The sequence below is a fragment of the Melanerpes formicivorus genome, unplaced genomic scaffold (genome assembly GCF_026170545.1).
Source record: "Melanerpes formicivorus ecotype bairdi unplaced genomic scaffold, bMelFor1.0.p_v2 SCAF_128, whole genome shotgun sequence".
Taxonomy (NCBI): Eukaryota; Metazoa; Chordata; class Aves; order Piciformes; family Picidae; genus Melanerpes; species Melanerpes formicivorus.
Window position 1 is genome coordinate 658,094 of NW_027142480.1, and position 12,609 is coordinate 670,702.

General features: G+C 35.3%; 1 protein-coding gene across 1 annotated transcript in view; it reads right to left on the reverse strand.

Annotated features, from left to right (window-relative positions):
• The window catches only part of CSMD3 (CUB and Sushi multiple domains 3), a 406,730-nt gene that overhangs the window by 70,495 nt on the left and 323,626 nt on the right, over window positions 1-12,609 (reverse strand). The window contains exons 38-41 of the mRNA XM_068167989.1: window positions 12,122-12,226; window positions 8,540-8,658; window positions 5,122-5,191; window positions 3,314-3,430 (exon numbers count right to left, since the gene is read on the reverse strand). Of these exons, the coding sequence (XP_068024090.1) occupies window positions 3,314-3,430; window positions 5,122-5,191; window positions 8,540-8,658; window positions 12,122-12,226 (411 nt within the window). The remainder of the gene's footprint in view (window positions 1-3,313; window positions 3,431-5,121; window positions 5,192-8,539; window positions 8,659-12,121; window positions 12,227-12,609) is intronic.

The window sequence follows — 12,609 nt, forward strand, 5'->3', positions numbered from 1 at the left end:
ACTTGGAAAAAAAAAAAAACAAACAATGAAACAAACAACAAAAAACAGGGACACAAACCTGGGGAAGGCAGTGGTGAGTACCAAACCTGGTCAGTCCCACTAACTGATCACGTTGAGTGAGAGTGTGATAATGTTTATTCCAGTGAGGTTATCTGACCAGGGATGTCCTATCAATTGGAAAAACAGCACAAATGGGGAGAACCAGAAACAAAAATATCCAAAGAGACAGACCTGACAAAGCAAACATGGAGCTAATGGAGCCAATGACAGGAAATAAAACTTGTCAGTCACATTAACTGATGGGCTGTCAGGAAAATACATCTACAACTTCCAGGAGCATCACTAAACGTGCAGTTCAATTACTTAATTAACATACATACACTGTGTCATTTGATGATCTTCCTGGCAGAAACTCCTGACTATTCAATTCTTTAAAGTACAGAAAGGTATCTTACTATCCATTAACAAGTTATCTTTTCTAACCAGATGTGGAAGGACAAGAAGAAAATGCTCAGCAGCTCAGTAGCTCTTTAAATATTTTCCTGTTTATATGTTGTTGTTTTTTTATATGTTAAAGTAAGATTTGTGTTTTGTCTGGAGTTACTGCAACTGTGGAATGATAACAGTGTACTTTCACTAAGGAGATGATTGAGTCCCATTGGTGTTTCTGGCAAAGACAATCAACATCATTTCACATAAAATTGAAAAGAAAAGATATAATGTTAGATTAATTATTGAAAAGTCATGAATAATTTTGTAACTGTAATAGTTAAATAGTGCTTGTCATCGTTTTTGAGAGCTTTCTCCCTAGATATCATGTAAAGTTTATGAATGGTCTTCTGAAGCATGTAACATTTTATACGCTACAGGAAAAAAAGGTTAGTGCATAATTAAACCTCTTTTATCTTGATTTTTCTCTCTCTTTATCTGAAGATGGTCTATATGTTATAAGAAAGCTTCTGCTTTATATGTCATTCTTTTCTTTTGCCAGGCTTCCAAATATCTCCTACACAGAGAATCCATACAGATCCAAGATCTTCTTTTTCTCTGTATCTGATATTTGTGAGCTTGGCCTTTTATTTAATCTTGTGAAACAAATACTCATCCAAAATTCAGGCTGTCATTGATAACTGCCAGCTCATGCTATTTTACTGTTTTGTTTGCTTTTGTTTTTTTTTTCCTCTTTCATTCACTTTCTTCAATATACAATCTGCTCTGCTTTAATTTTGCCCATCACTCTTTCTCTATTCTCTAACATCTTTCACTACAAGTTCCTGAACCCTATCAATTTTCCAAAGTATTAAACCTTTACTCAGCCTGTAGCACTTGCCTTTGTTTCTCTGTGACCTCTGCTTTCTAGACCTTTTGTTTGGTTTTGTATCTTCTATATTTTTTGCTGTCTGGGCACCCCTCTTGAAGGAGTATTTAATATATTTACATATAAAATCTAACCATAAATACCAGAAATAACAGCAAATCTTACGAAGTAGCCTTACAAGTTGATTGCAATCATCATATTGCCATTGGTTTATTTCATGTCATTAGCTACAGTGAAATGTAAAATCTTATGATGCATTACTTCTAATCAAGAAAAAAATTATTAAAAACACTTAAGTTAAATAAGTGAAAGTCTGCAGAAGGTTCATATGATGATGTTTTTGAGTCTTTCTATTTACTATTTAGATGACCTAGATATGCATGCCTCCACTGGGCTAGAACCACAGCATCACTAAGGTCAGTTTTAGCTAACATTTTATCAAGTAATATTTTTTCATTTTTTAAATGGAATTTTACTTTATTTGTAAATTTGGGGTTAATCATGTCCTGTTTAGAAATGCTCAAAAATGTCAAGCACATTTCTGTTTGCTTCAAGTGTAGTTTTCCCATACTTGAACTGAAAAAACTAGTAGGGATCTGCATGGGATCTAAAGAGTCAAAAAAACATGACTAAAAAAAGAAAAAAAAAATCAAGATAAAACACTTGAAGCTATCATACCAAGCTGTCTAAAGTATAATTTCTATGGCTTGCAGTGTTCAATGTCTTCATGAGAAACCTGAATAATGAAAACACATTCTCAACAAATGGCACAACTTCTGTCCACAGAAACACTGTAAACAAACCCTCCTTAATGGTCTGCATAAGAAGTTGTGGTAGTGAGAAAGTTCAATTCTCCCCCCACACACAAACCACAACTAATTTAGTTGGAGAAGTACATGCAAAAGGCTGTATTTTTACAAGCAGAATGAAACACAATGAATATATACACAATATATAATATTTACAGTATATACAAAAATACACAAGAAAGAACGTAATAGAAAACTCCCTCTGGAGAAGAATCCCCCTCTGGGTCCTCCCTAAAACCCTTTTTCTCTCTTCCTCCCTTTTTCCCAAAAAGGATTAGAGAGAATATGGATATTAAGGGAAATTTTGTTAGTTCAAAGCAGCTGTTAAGGAAAAAGAAGTTAGTTTTCTTATCTCATTATCCAAGGTCAGCACCGCCAAGAACAGAAGAAAGAAAACAGCTGCCCAGCAGAGAAACAGCCGAGCAGACTGAACTGAAACTAAAATCCTAAAAGTTACATTTCTACTGATCTATCAATGAAATTTGTTTAGAATTATCTTTGGTTTCCTTTTGTTACACCAAAGCATTCAGCTAGAGAATTCTGTAGCTGTCTTTTCTTAAAGGCACAGCCTAAAACTGTCACAGAAGCATCTGGAGCACAACATCCTTATCTTGATTCTGTGATCATCTGGTACAGATTGGGATCTGAAGTGAGTAGCAGTCCTGCTGAGGATCTGCCAGTTGTAGTGGTCGTGACCTAGTGTTACTGACAAACTTACTAGAGTGGGAAGTTTGACAGCTCTTAAGTGGGAAGTTTATAGAGGTTCCTCCCAATTTTCTCCTAGGATATGCTAAGAAATTTAATGACAATTAATTGAAATGCAGCTTTAGCAGCTTCTAAACTGATACTGATGGTTTACAATATTTGTGATAACTATTTATTTTTCCTGACTTTATGATGGCACAAAGAGAAATCATATCTGTTCAGTTAGAAAATCATACTTAATTCTAATTAAACAACTTTGTCTTTATCAGAAAACTGTAATAAATATTAAATGCAGAATCAAGAACCTTGTAGCTTTTCTATTCTACACTTTTCTTTTAAAGCTTTGGTAACTTTTAAAAGCAAACTACAATTCCTATTTTACTTTTTTTTTTTTCCCTCCAGGATAAATATAATGATATTTTAAATCTATTCAGTGTTTTGAATCCATAAAAACCTCAAGAATTTTAATATATGAACATACCAAACCCAATAGGCAGCTTTATTGTCCATGTACAATCCAGACTGCTAGGATAATTGCCAGGAAACCCGGGGCTGAGGATCACTCCGCTGAAGTCTGACATGGCACCACCACATTGGGCTAAAAAACCAAACCAAACCAATCCAAATCAAACAAGAACAAAGGGAAAACATTTTATTAAAGGAGCAAAACGATACCAAAATTAATCCAGAACAATAAAGATATTTCCAACATTAATAATACAATAACAACTAAGTTTATTAAAAATAAATAAATACAGAGACCATTACATAGATGTACTTTATCTATAAATATATGCAACAAAGTAATTTAGAAGTAGGTGTTTTAAACATAAATATTTACTTTGCATTGACTAGACTTTAGTTCTGGGGACAAACATGTACCTGGAAGGAGAAAACAGATGTCTACTCTGCCCTCTATCTGGATGAACTACCCTTGTGAACAAAGAAGTGGCTCACATCAGCTCTGAGCAAAATTGACAATTCCACATTGGTTTGTAAAGGAGCATCTGAATAATACTGTATTTCTGAAAAATTCTGCACTCAAGGCATTTAAAAAGGCCTTTTAAAAACTTCATTTGTATCCTGCTGTTCTAAAAATGAGATAAAATAAACAGACTTATAAAATGGATGCACACACCTATTTCCAGAAATCAAACTAAATCCATATTTGAACCTAATTTTATTTTTGTTCAGGCACAATGTGACTTACACTTCAATATTAGATTTTAAGATCTTATTTATGATAAATAAAGCTTTGTTTAACAATTTTGCCCAATGAACATTTGCTACATTCTTTGAAACAGTTAAAAATCCTTACCAGCAAAAAAGAAAGGAAAATAACCTTCCAAAATTTCAGTACAGCATCGTTGTCTTCAGAATTTACCACAGAGCATTGCAATTATCATAGCATGTATGTTAATCCATAATGATAGAAACTGAAGACTAACACTTAAAAAATGGATATCTGAATCTTGTTGAATATTTATAAATTCTAAGCTGAGGGAGCTCAGTACCTCATGGGAGGTTTTTAACGCCTCACAGGATTAGGAACAGGATTACGTGAAGCAGCTCAAGAGGATATATAATCTGTCTTGAAGAAAAGCAAAGTATAAAATCTTTAATGAGATCTGCAGCATCCTGCTTTCCCTACATTTAAGATTACAAAGGCAGATAATTTTTACTGTTAGGGAAGCCAAACAAAAAGGCATTTCTATTCATGGAAAGAGACTTTAGACAGCACGTGGTTTATATCCTCCACATTTATTCATTATACAAGAATAATATATTTAAATTCTCTGCAGATGTTTCATTTGGGCTTCTGGCAGGATTCTAGTGCTTCTTCCAATAATATTAACATGGTTATACATGCAGTTTAATTTGAAATAAAAAAATGTATCTTCTTAAATTGAGCCAACATGCCTTATGTTGATCTTATTAGAGATGAAAATGTAATGCTATTTCTATTTTAGCATTTTCTATAATTTTCATCTCTCTGCTGTAGAAATGATTAATAAATAACTATGTTTGTAAGGGTCTCTGGAGGTCTCATCACTGGTAGTGAATTGATAGTATATTCTGACTACAACATATTTCATTCCTTCTTCTTTGAAAAACTTTGCCAAAATAAGTGTGAAGTGTACTTTGAAAGTTTTCTGACTGACTATTTTCACTTTGAAGTTCTTCAGTTCTTCTAGTTCTCCCTATTCTTTCCCCTATATATATCTCTTATTTTTGAATTTTCTGGCTTTTTTGTTCTGCCATATGTAAGAAAGTTCACTTTGAACATACCTAAACATATTGGGATTGGATAATTCCATCTTCTTACTGGTCCAGGCATACAGGTGATATGTGAATGACCCTAGAATGACAACATATTTGCTAATTAATATCTATAATTAATATTAGTAGAATAAAAAATACAATATATGACACATGATTAGAATCTCAACAAAAAGAATAATTGAAAACATCATCAAAATATATAAAACTGATAACGTGAATTGTATCATGCATTCGTTATAACAGAGAAGACTGTATGACTGGCAGTCAACAAGAGAATTGTGTCTATACCCTCAACTTTATTTCTATCAATATAACAGTGTTCAGCTGAATTCTATAATATTGGCATTAGTGTAAGCCAAGGGTCTAGAAACTTAAGGTCTAATTTAACTAACATTTACATAATATGGATTTGCATCATTTGTGGAACCTGAGAAAGTTGCAAACTCTACACACTATACAGTAGTGACTTCTTAAATTCACAGTACCTATTCTAAATGCAGTTCTTACTCTTGGCTTAAGCTGAGATATTTAAGGAATATCTCTTCTACAACAGATGAGGTGTTATGGTTTCAAAGCAATCTGTTACAGATTTGTTCCAGACAAGTGAAAGTGACCCTCTGTGTTGTTCATCAGCCTCTTGCAATTGTAATTGCCATATGAAAAAGAAAAATCTTAAGAGAGATTTGTGCTTGGGATGTCTTGCAAAACTCTATAGTATGCATTTTAAGATGACTTTGTGGGGGGAAAAAAATCATGTCTCTTTTAACCTTCAACATGAAAAGTGAGCTTTTCATGTTAAATCTCCTTATCGATTCAGAGCCTGTAACACTTGAAGGAAGCAAGTATCTCTAAAGCATCCAGAGTAACTCTGAACAGTTCATTCATCAGTGTACCACCCATTCTTTTTCTCTTTCAGAAAAAAATAAACACACTTTTTCCGTAGGCCTATCTCCTCATTGCTAGAAGAAATAAAATCTAAAGTGGCAAAGTCATACTGTATAAGTCAGAAAAACAATAGAGAGGGAAAAGGTTTTATATGTGTTTGCAGTCTATGCACCAGTATTGTTATGTTTTAATTATTTTTTTTTACTTCAGTTATTTGTTGAGTCTTATCTGCTCAAACATTTTTATTCAAATCTGAAATTAAAAGAAAGAAGAAAAAAAGAATTTCAGATTGCTCCCAAGAATTGCCAACTAAAATCAGGCAGCCTCAACAGTCATTGTCACAGCTGCAATCACAGAACATTTCAGTTATTCCTGAAATGCTAGAAGGCTGCAGACATAACTAGGAACTCAGTTTTCAAGACAAAACTGGGATATGGGTCCCAAATCCAAAGGGCAGTCAAGATCTGGAAGGAGACAAGTTTAGTTTCTATCACAATACATAAACTGCAACTTCTAAAAATTCAATTTTTAGTAAAAATACCCAACAAAACTATTATTAATGCAGTACACATAATGCCATGATTTAAGTCTTCACAGAATTACGTAAAACAAATTTTGAAATTATTAGCATTTTTAAAACTCCACTTCAGGAAGTTAGTCCTGATACTCCTCAGTTTGTTGCAGGCCAGAGTGGTAGCCAAGCTATCTTTTTGCTATTTTACTCCAAAGGTGTTAATAACTCCATTAGTGGTTAATCATTAGCCTTTACATAGAGAACCTTTTCTTCCTTTAAGACTTTCCTTTTTACTGTGGACAGATCCTGTGATTGTTTCTGCTCTTTTTGCACTCTCAAATAGCTAGATAAAGCGGATATTGCAACCTGCAGAGTCACAAGTAAGGAAAATAAACCAAAACATACTTGATGAAAACAGTAACTCCTCAGTTGGAAACAGTCCTTTCAGGGGGTGTCTCAAGAGGAAAGAATCCTTAGTTTTGGATTTGAGTCTACAATATAACTGTACAAATTTAAAAAAAAACCTTTTCAAGATCTTTCAGATAGATTCCTACTGATTATATACACTAAGTAACTGAAAGTGGCTAATTAGTCACAGTTTACAATCACTGCATCGCTCCCAGCTACACCTTTTGCTGATGCAAGAGCATAGCAAATTTGTGTGATAAAAATACACCCAGATAACAAAAACCTTTTTTGGTAAAAACCTGAGAAATTACTGAAACTAAATAATGGACTATCAGATTCACTAAGAAAAAAAGCATTTATTTTCTTCATCGTTGTTCTTATTATCCCTCTTCACTTTCTTTTTCCTCTGGTACATAAAGAACTATTAATAATTACTAATTGAGTGATTTAATTTGTCAACATTGCATAGCTTAGTTATGAATACCAAAGATGGTATCAATAATAGATTATCACTAATACAGAGGAAGCACACAGCCATGTATGTCTGATGGAATATTTGGATAGTTGCTATTTAATATTAGGCAGAAAAGCCTACCAATCCTGCAAACTTATCATGTGCTCCCAACATTCAGGGTCTATTTCATACTGATAAACTCAAACATAACTCTGTTAAAAAACTGAACATGATGGTGAATGGAGATAAATCCAGTTGGCAGCTAGTCACAAGTCCTGTTCATCCCCAGGGCTCAGTATTTGGGACAGTTCTCATTGATATCTTTATCAATGATCTGGATGAGGGATTGAGTACACCCTTCAATATGTTGGCCAGTGACAGTAAGCTAGGAGGAAGTGTTGATCTGTTTGAAGGTAGGAAGGAGGGTAGGTCACAACTACCATGCAACTCTCTAGTCTTGGGAAAGAGTGACCAGAAAGCTGCTCAGTAGGGAAAGACCTGGGGGTGTTGAATGTCATCTGGCTGAGTATGAGCCAACAGTGTGGACAGGTGGCCAAGAAGGCCAACAGCATCCTGGCCTGTATGAGGAAGTGATTGTCCCCAGCACTGTGAGACTGTACTCAGCCCCGGTGAAGCCACACTGGGGGCTGGGTTCAGTTTTGGGCCTCTCACTGCAAGAAAGACACTGTGGTGATGGAGTGGGTCCAGGAAAATGCAAAAAAGCTGGTGAAAGATCCAGAGAACAGGTCTTGTGAGGAGCAGGTGAGAGAGCTGGAATTGTTTAGCCTGGAGAAAAAGAGGCTGAGGGGAGACCTTACTGCTCTCTGGAATGATCTGAAAGGAGGCTGGAGTGAAGTAGGTGTTGGTATCCTCTCCCTAGGACAAGAGGAAATGACCTCAGGTTGCACCAGGGAAGGTTTAGAGTGGACATGAGAGGAAACTCTCACAGAAAGAGTATGCAAATGCTGGAATAGCATCCCCAGGGAGGTGGTTGAATCCCCATACCTGGAGGTGTTCAAAAGATGTTGTGTTACAGGACACGGTTTAGCACTAGACTTAGTACAGTTAGATAACGGTTGGACTAGATGACCTTAAAGCTCTTTTCCAACCAAATGATTCTACAATTCTAAAAGGCACCATTTGAAATTGGAAATTTAGCTCACCTGAAGAGAATAACCCTGATCACACTGAAAAGACACCACATCTCCAACCATGTATCTGTCTCCAATTTTGATCCCATTGCTTGGCGTCTGTGGTTCAGGACAAGAGTCCAAACCTATAGCTGTGAAAATTGAGAAATTTAGATTTTCTAAGGAGCATAAAATCTGGTTTTAGATTCACATGAAAATTCTGTGTACACTGTATATAAGCACACTGTATTGATATGTTTTAGGGAGATCTTGGGTACAAGCAGTTTATCTGTGTACAAGCAAGTGACGTATTGGTTTTGAATAGCTCTTATAAACTACTTTCCCCAGTAAAGGAAAAGGAAAGAAATAACCAGTGGCAACAAGCATTTCCAAATAATCTGCAACCTCAACTCAATGCCTCCCCTAAATTTCCATTATATCATTGCTCAGATTCATTGATTTCCACCTACAGTGTCACTCTCAAGTTATAGCTCACCTAATTCAAATGGGAGAATCCCTATTTTCCTTTCCCATCATCTGATCCAGGAGATGCTGGCCAATACCACATCAAGTACAAAACACAGGAGAAAGAGTGCAAAGTGCTGCTCAACTGCATTCAATCCTTCCCAGCTCAGATTCTACTCTTCCATTCACGTAAGTAAATCTTTAAATCAAGTTTCACCTAATCTGCTAGTTTTAATTAAGTATCCACAGAGTTACAAGACTAATATTTCAAATTTCTGATTATTCCATAAACTAGTTTGCAAAGAGACTCTGATTTTTTCCATGATAAACAAAATAGAGAAACAAACAAAGAACCCATAAATCAAATCATAAAACTTTCCTCTAAGCCACAGGTAACAGACTCTATGTAATTCTTAGTGAATATTGAGGAGTGATAGTCATGAATCTATGAACTGCAACAGCTGGTGCCTCAAGATCCACAAAAAGTATCAAACAAAAGTTTTTATTATTATCAGATTTAGGTAGTGTGGTCCATTTGTGCCTGAAGGCATTAGCTGAGATGTCAAAATACACACTCCCATTTAGTTTTGCATGACAGGAATCCAGACTGCATGATCTGAAACTATGCTTTAATTCTGAGCTGTGAGCCAGAGAGTGGTAAATAAACAAGGATGCCTAATGTCTTATATTTTTCCATATTTATTCTACAAAATCATGTCATTATTTTTCCATTTGCAGTATAGAAACTTAGTCACAATATACCTCTGTTTTAACTTTCAAAATAATCTTGTTGGCATTTTCTATTTTTTTATATATATTGCCAATTTATAGCTTGTGTATTCAACAGCTTTTATGGAATTATTATAGTCACTTAATCCTATTCTGTACTTTGAATATCATCAATTTTACTTCATTAACTTCCACAAAAGCACCATAATTTCAGTTTACTTTAGAGCATGTATTTATAAAATACATCACATACCACACAAAATCTTCATTCAGAACCCATATTGTACTCCCCAACTGTAATCCCTTACTTGCTTACAAAATTTTTGCCCTTAAACTTTACATTTGTTTCCAATAAAGATATAAGTTTAGACATTGCTTTGCAATTTCCTCACTCCATCCCAAAATCTATATGATTTTTAAATCACTTATCTCTATCACTTGCACAGGAGAAGTTAATTAATCATGTAAACCAGCATATTTCACTGAGCTTACTGGATGTCTACTGAAGAACATCAATATTATTTCTCAAAGCACAAGGTTTTTAAATATACTTTGGGTTTATACATTCATACAACAAGCACAATACATTTGTTCAGATTCACACATACGTGCTTGTAAAAGTCCATACGCACATACATAGTCTTTTTTTTTTCAGCATACACCAATACTCAAAGCAATATACTGTGAAATATTTATTTATGTAGAGGTGAAAGTTATATATGGGCAGTACACTACACATTTCAGTTATTTGGACGCATATTTATTATTTGCCCAGAAAAGCTGTCAATGCCCTCTGTCTGTAAGTATTACAATCCAGGGCTATAAGTAGCCTGGTCTAGTGGAAGATGTCTCTCTCCACGGCTGGGAGGTTGGAACTAGGTGATCTCTAAGGTTGCTCCCTATTCAAAACATTCAATAAAGCACAAATGCATTTTCACTGGATTTAATCTCATTTTACCTTCCCCCCCCCCCCCCCCAATTCCTGCAGTTTTCCTCCTCCAAAGTTGTAAGCAGCTGAGACAATATCTGCATTTGAAGAAATCATTCTAACCTATAATTAATGTTTAGTTATAGACAAGCGATCAGGCAGCAATTTTGCAAGGCCATGTTCTCTAACTGGCTAATCAGACAAGCAGAGCATGAGATTTGCATACTGTAAAACTGACAAGAAACAACCGTGACACAATCATGCAGATCAGACACCAGAATCAATATGAGTATAGGAAACTGCACAGCTGGAAAGAAAATAAATAAATAAAACCTGCAACAAAATGTTAGTGATTGCCAGAATTCCTGTCAGTCAGCTAAGGCAACCTTACTGAGACAGAAAGTATGTTTATAATTATAGCCTTTTCTGCTGATGAGGTACTCAGCAATAAGAAAAACATTTGACATCATTCTGCTGTGTTCTTACCAGCCTATGAGTATTTGACACTTAGCTAAGAGCACAGCTACCATTTCCAATTTATTTATTCTCTCATTTTCGCCAAGTGATTAATTTTGTGTCTTACACATATAGATAGAACACATACTGTACAGTACACATATTATTGCATTGGCCATATTTTGAAGGTAATGGCAGCGGGTAATAGGGTGTGGGGCTGCAGGGGTGGCATATGCGAGAAGAGACAAGTGGCTGCACTGGAAAAACATGATTCCAGCTGGTTCTACGCAGCTTCAACAACCCAGCACAGAACACAGTTGCAAGTCAGATATGCTTCTGTTAATATATCCTTAAGAAAAGGCAGTAAGCACCAAGAGAATGAACAGAAAGGCCAGATGAGGAGGAGGAAGGATACTTCACCGCAGGAGGGTGGAAAGAAAAACCTTACTAAGCAGATTCTGCAGCCAAAGCACTTGGTTAAGATGAAGAGCCCAGCAGGCCGCTAAAGCAGGTACTGAGAGGTGAGACCATAAAGAACTACAGGAATCACAGAATACTGACCCAATCTGATGAAGTGCCTTTGTCTTACCAAAAGGATAAAGTGTAGTGTTTGACAAGAACAAAAAAGTATGTGCAGGTGTCCAGTGGGAAATAAGGGAATTTTTCCTAAGGGTTTGTTAGTAATCACTTTTCTTCAATCAGTAATTGTTAATTGCCAAAAAGTTACATTTAAATCCCCCACATCAGTACACTTACTGTGTCTGCAACAGTTACATAAATATGTTATATTCTGGGATTAGCATTGTCACATGAGCATCTCTGCAAGAGGAACTAAATGTTCCAGACCATACAGTAGAGGTTGAAAGCCTGATCTTGCTTGCTTGGAATTTAATGAGGAATTTACCACTGTCTTTGAAGTAAACTTGTGTGGCTCATTATGTGCAATGAGACTGATTATTCCTCTTCCATATATCTTAGGTAGACCTTATGTCTGGAAGCAGCAAGAACTCTTAATTAATTGAACATTTCTGCATTACCTGTATACTCAAGATGAAATCCAGCAGCTGAAACACTGATATCAGACTGAAAATTTAGGTACAGATTGTTTGATGTGCTGTTGAGAAGTGGAGGTATGGTTGTTCCTGAAAAGAGAAATAAAAATATTATTGAAATGCATAGAAACTGAACTAGATACATACATAAAAATACAGGTATACATAAAAAGACAGAAAGATACAGAGGAAGACAGAGGAGAGAGGACAGGAGAGAGAAGGTTGCATAACCAATTCCACCATGTTGTGTCATCATGGATGCTATCAAATATCTGTCCCTATAAAATTTGGTTACATTTTTAGTGCACCACAATATCAGAGACAGGAACTGTAGACACTTGGTGAATCAAGGTCTAGTATGAATTTATTCTACATGCTTTCATACACAGAGAAATGTCCAGTAGAATCTTAACAAAAGAAGGAACAAATCCTTTAACTGGAATAACTTAAAATATAATAGTAAAATATATCAA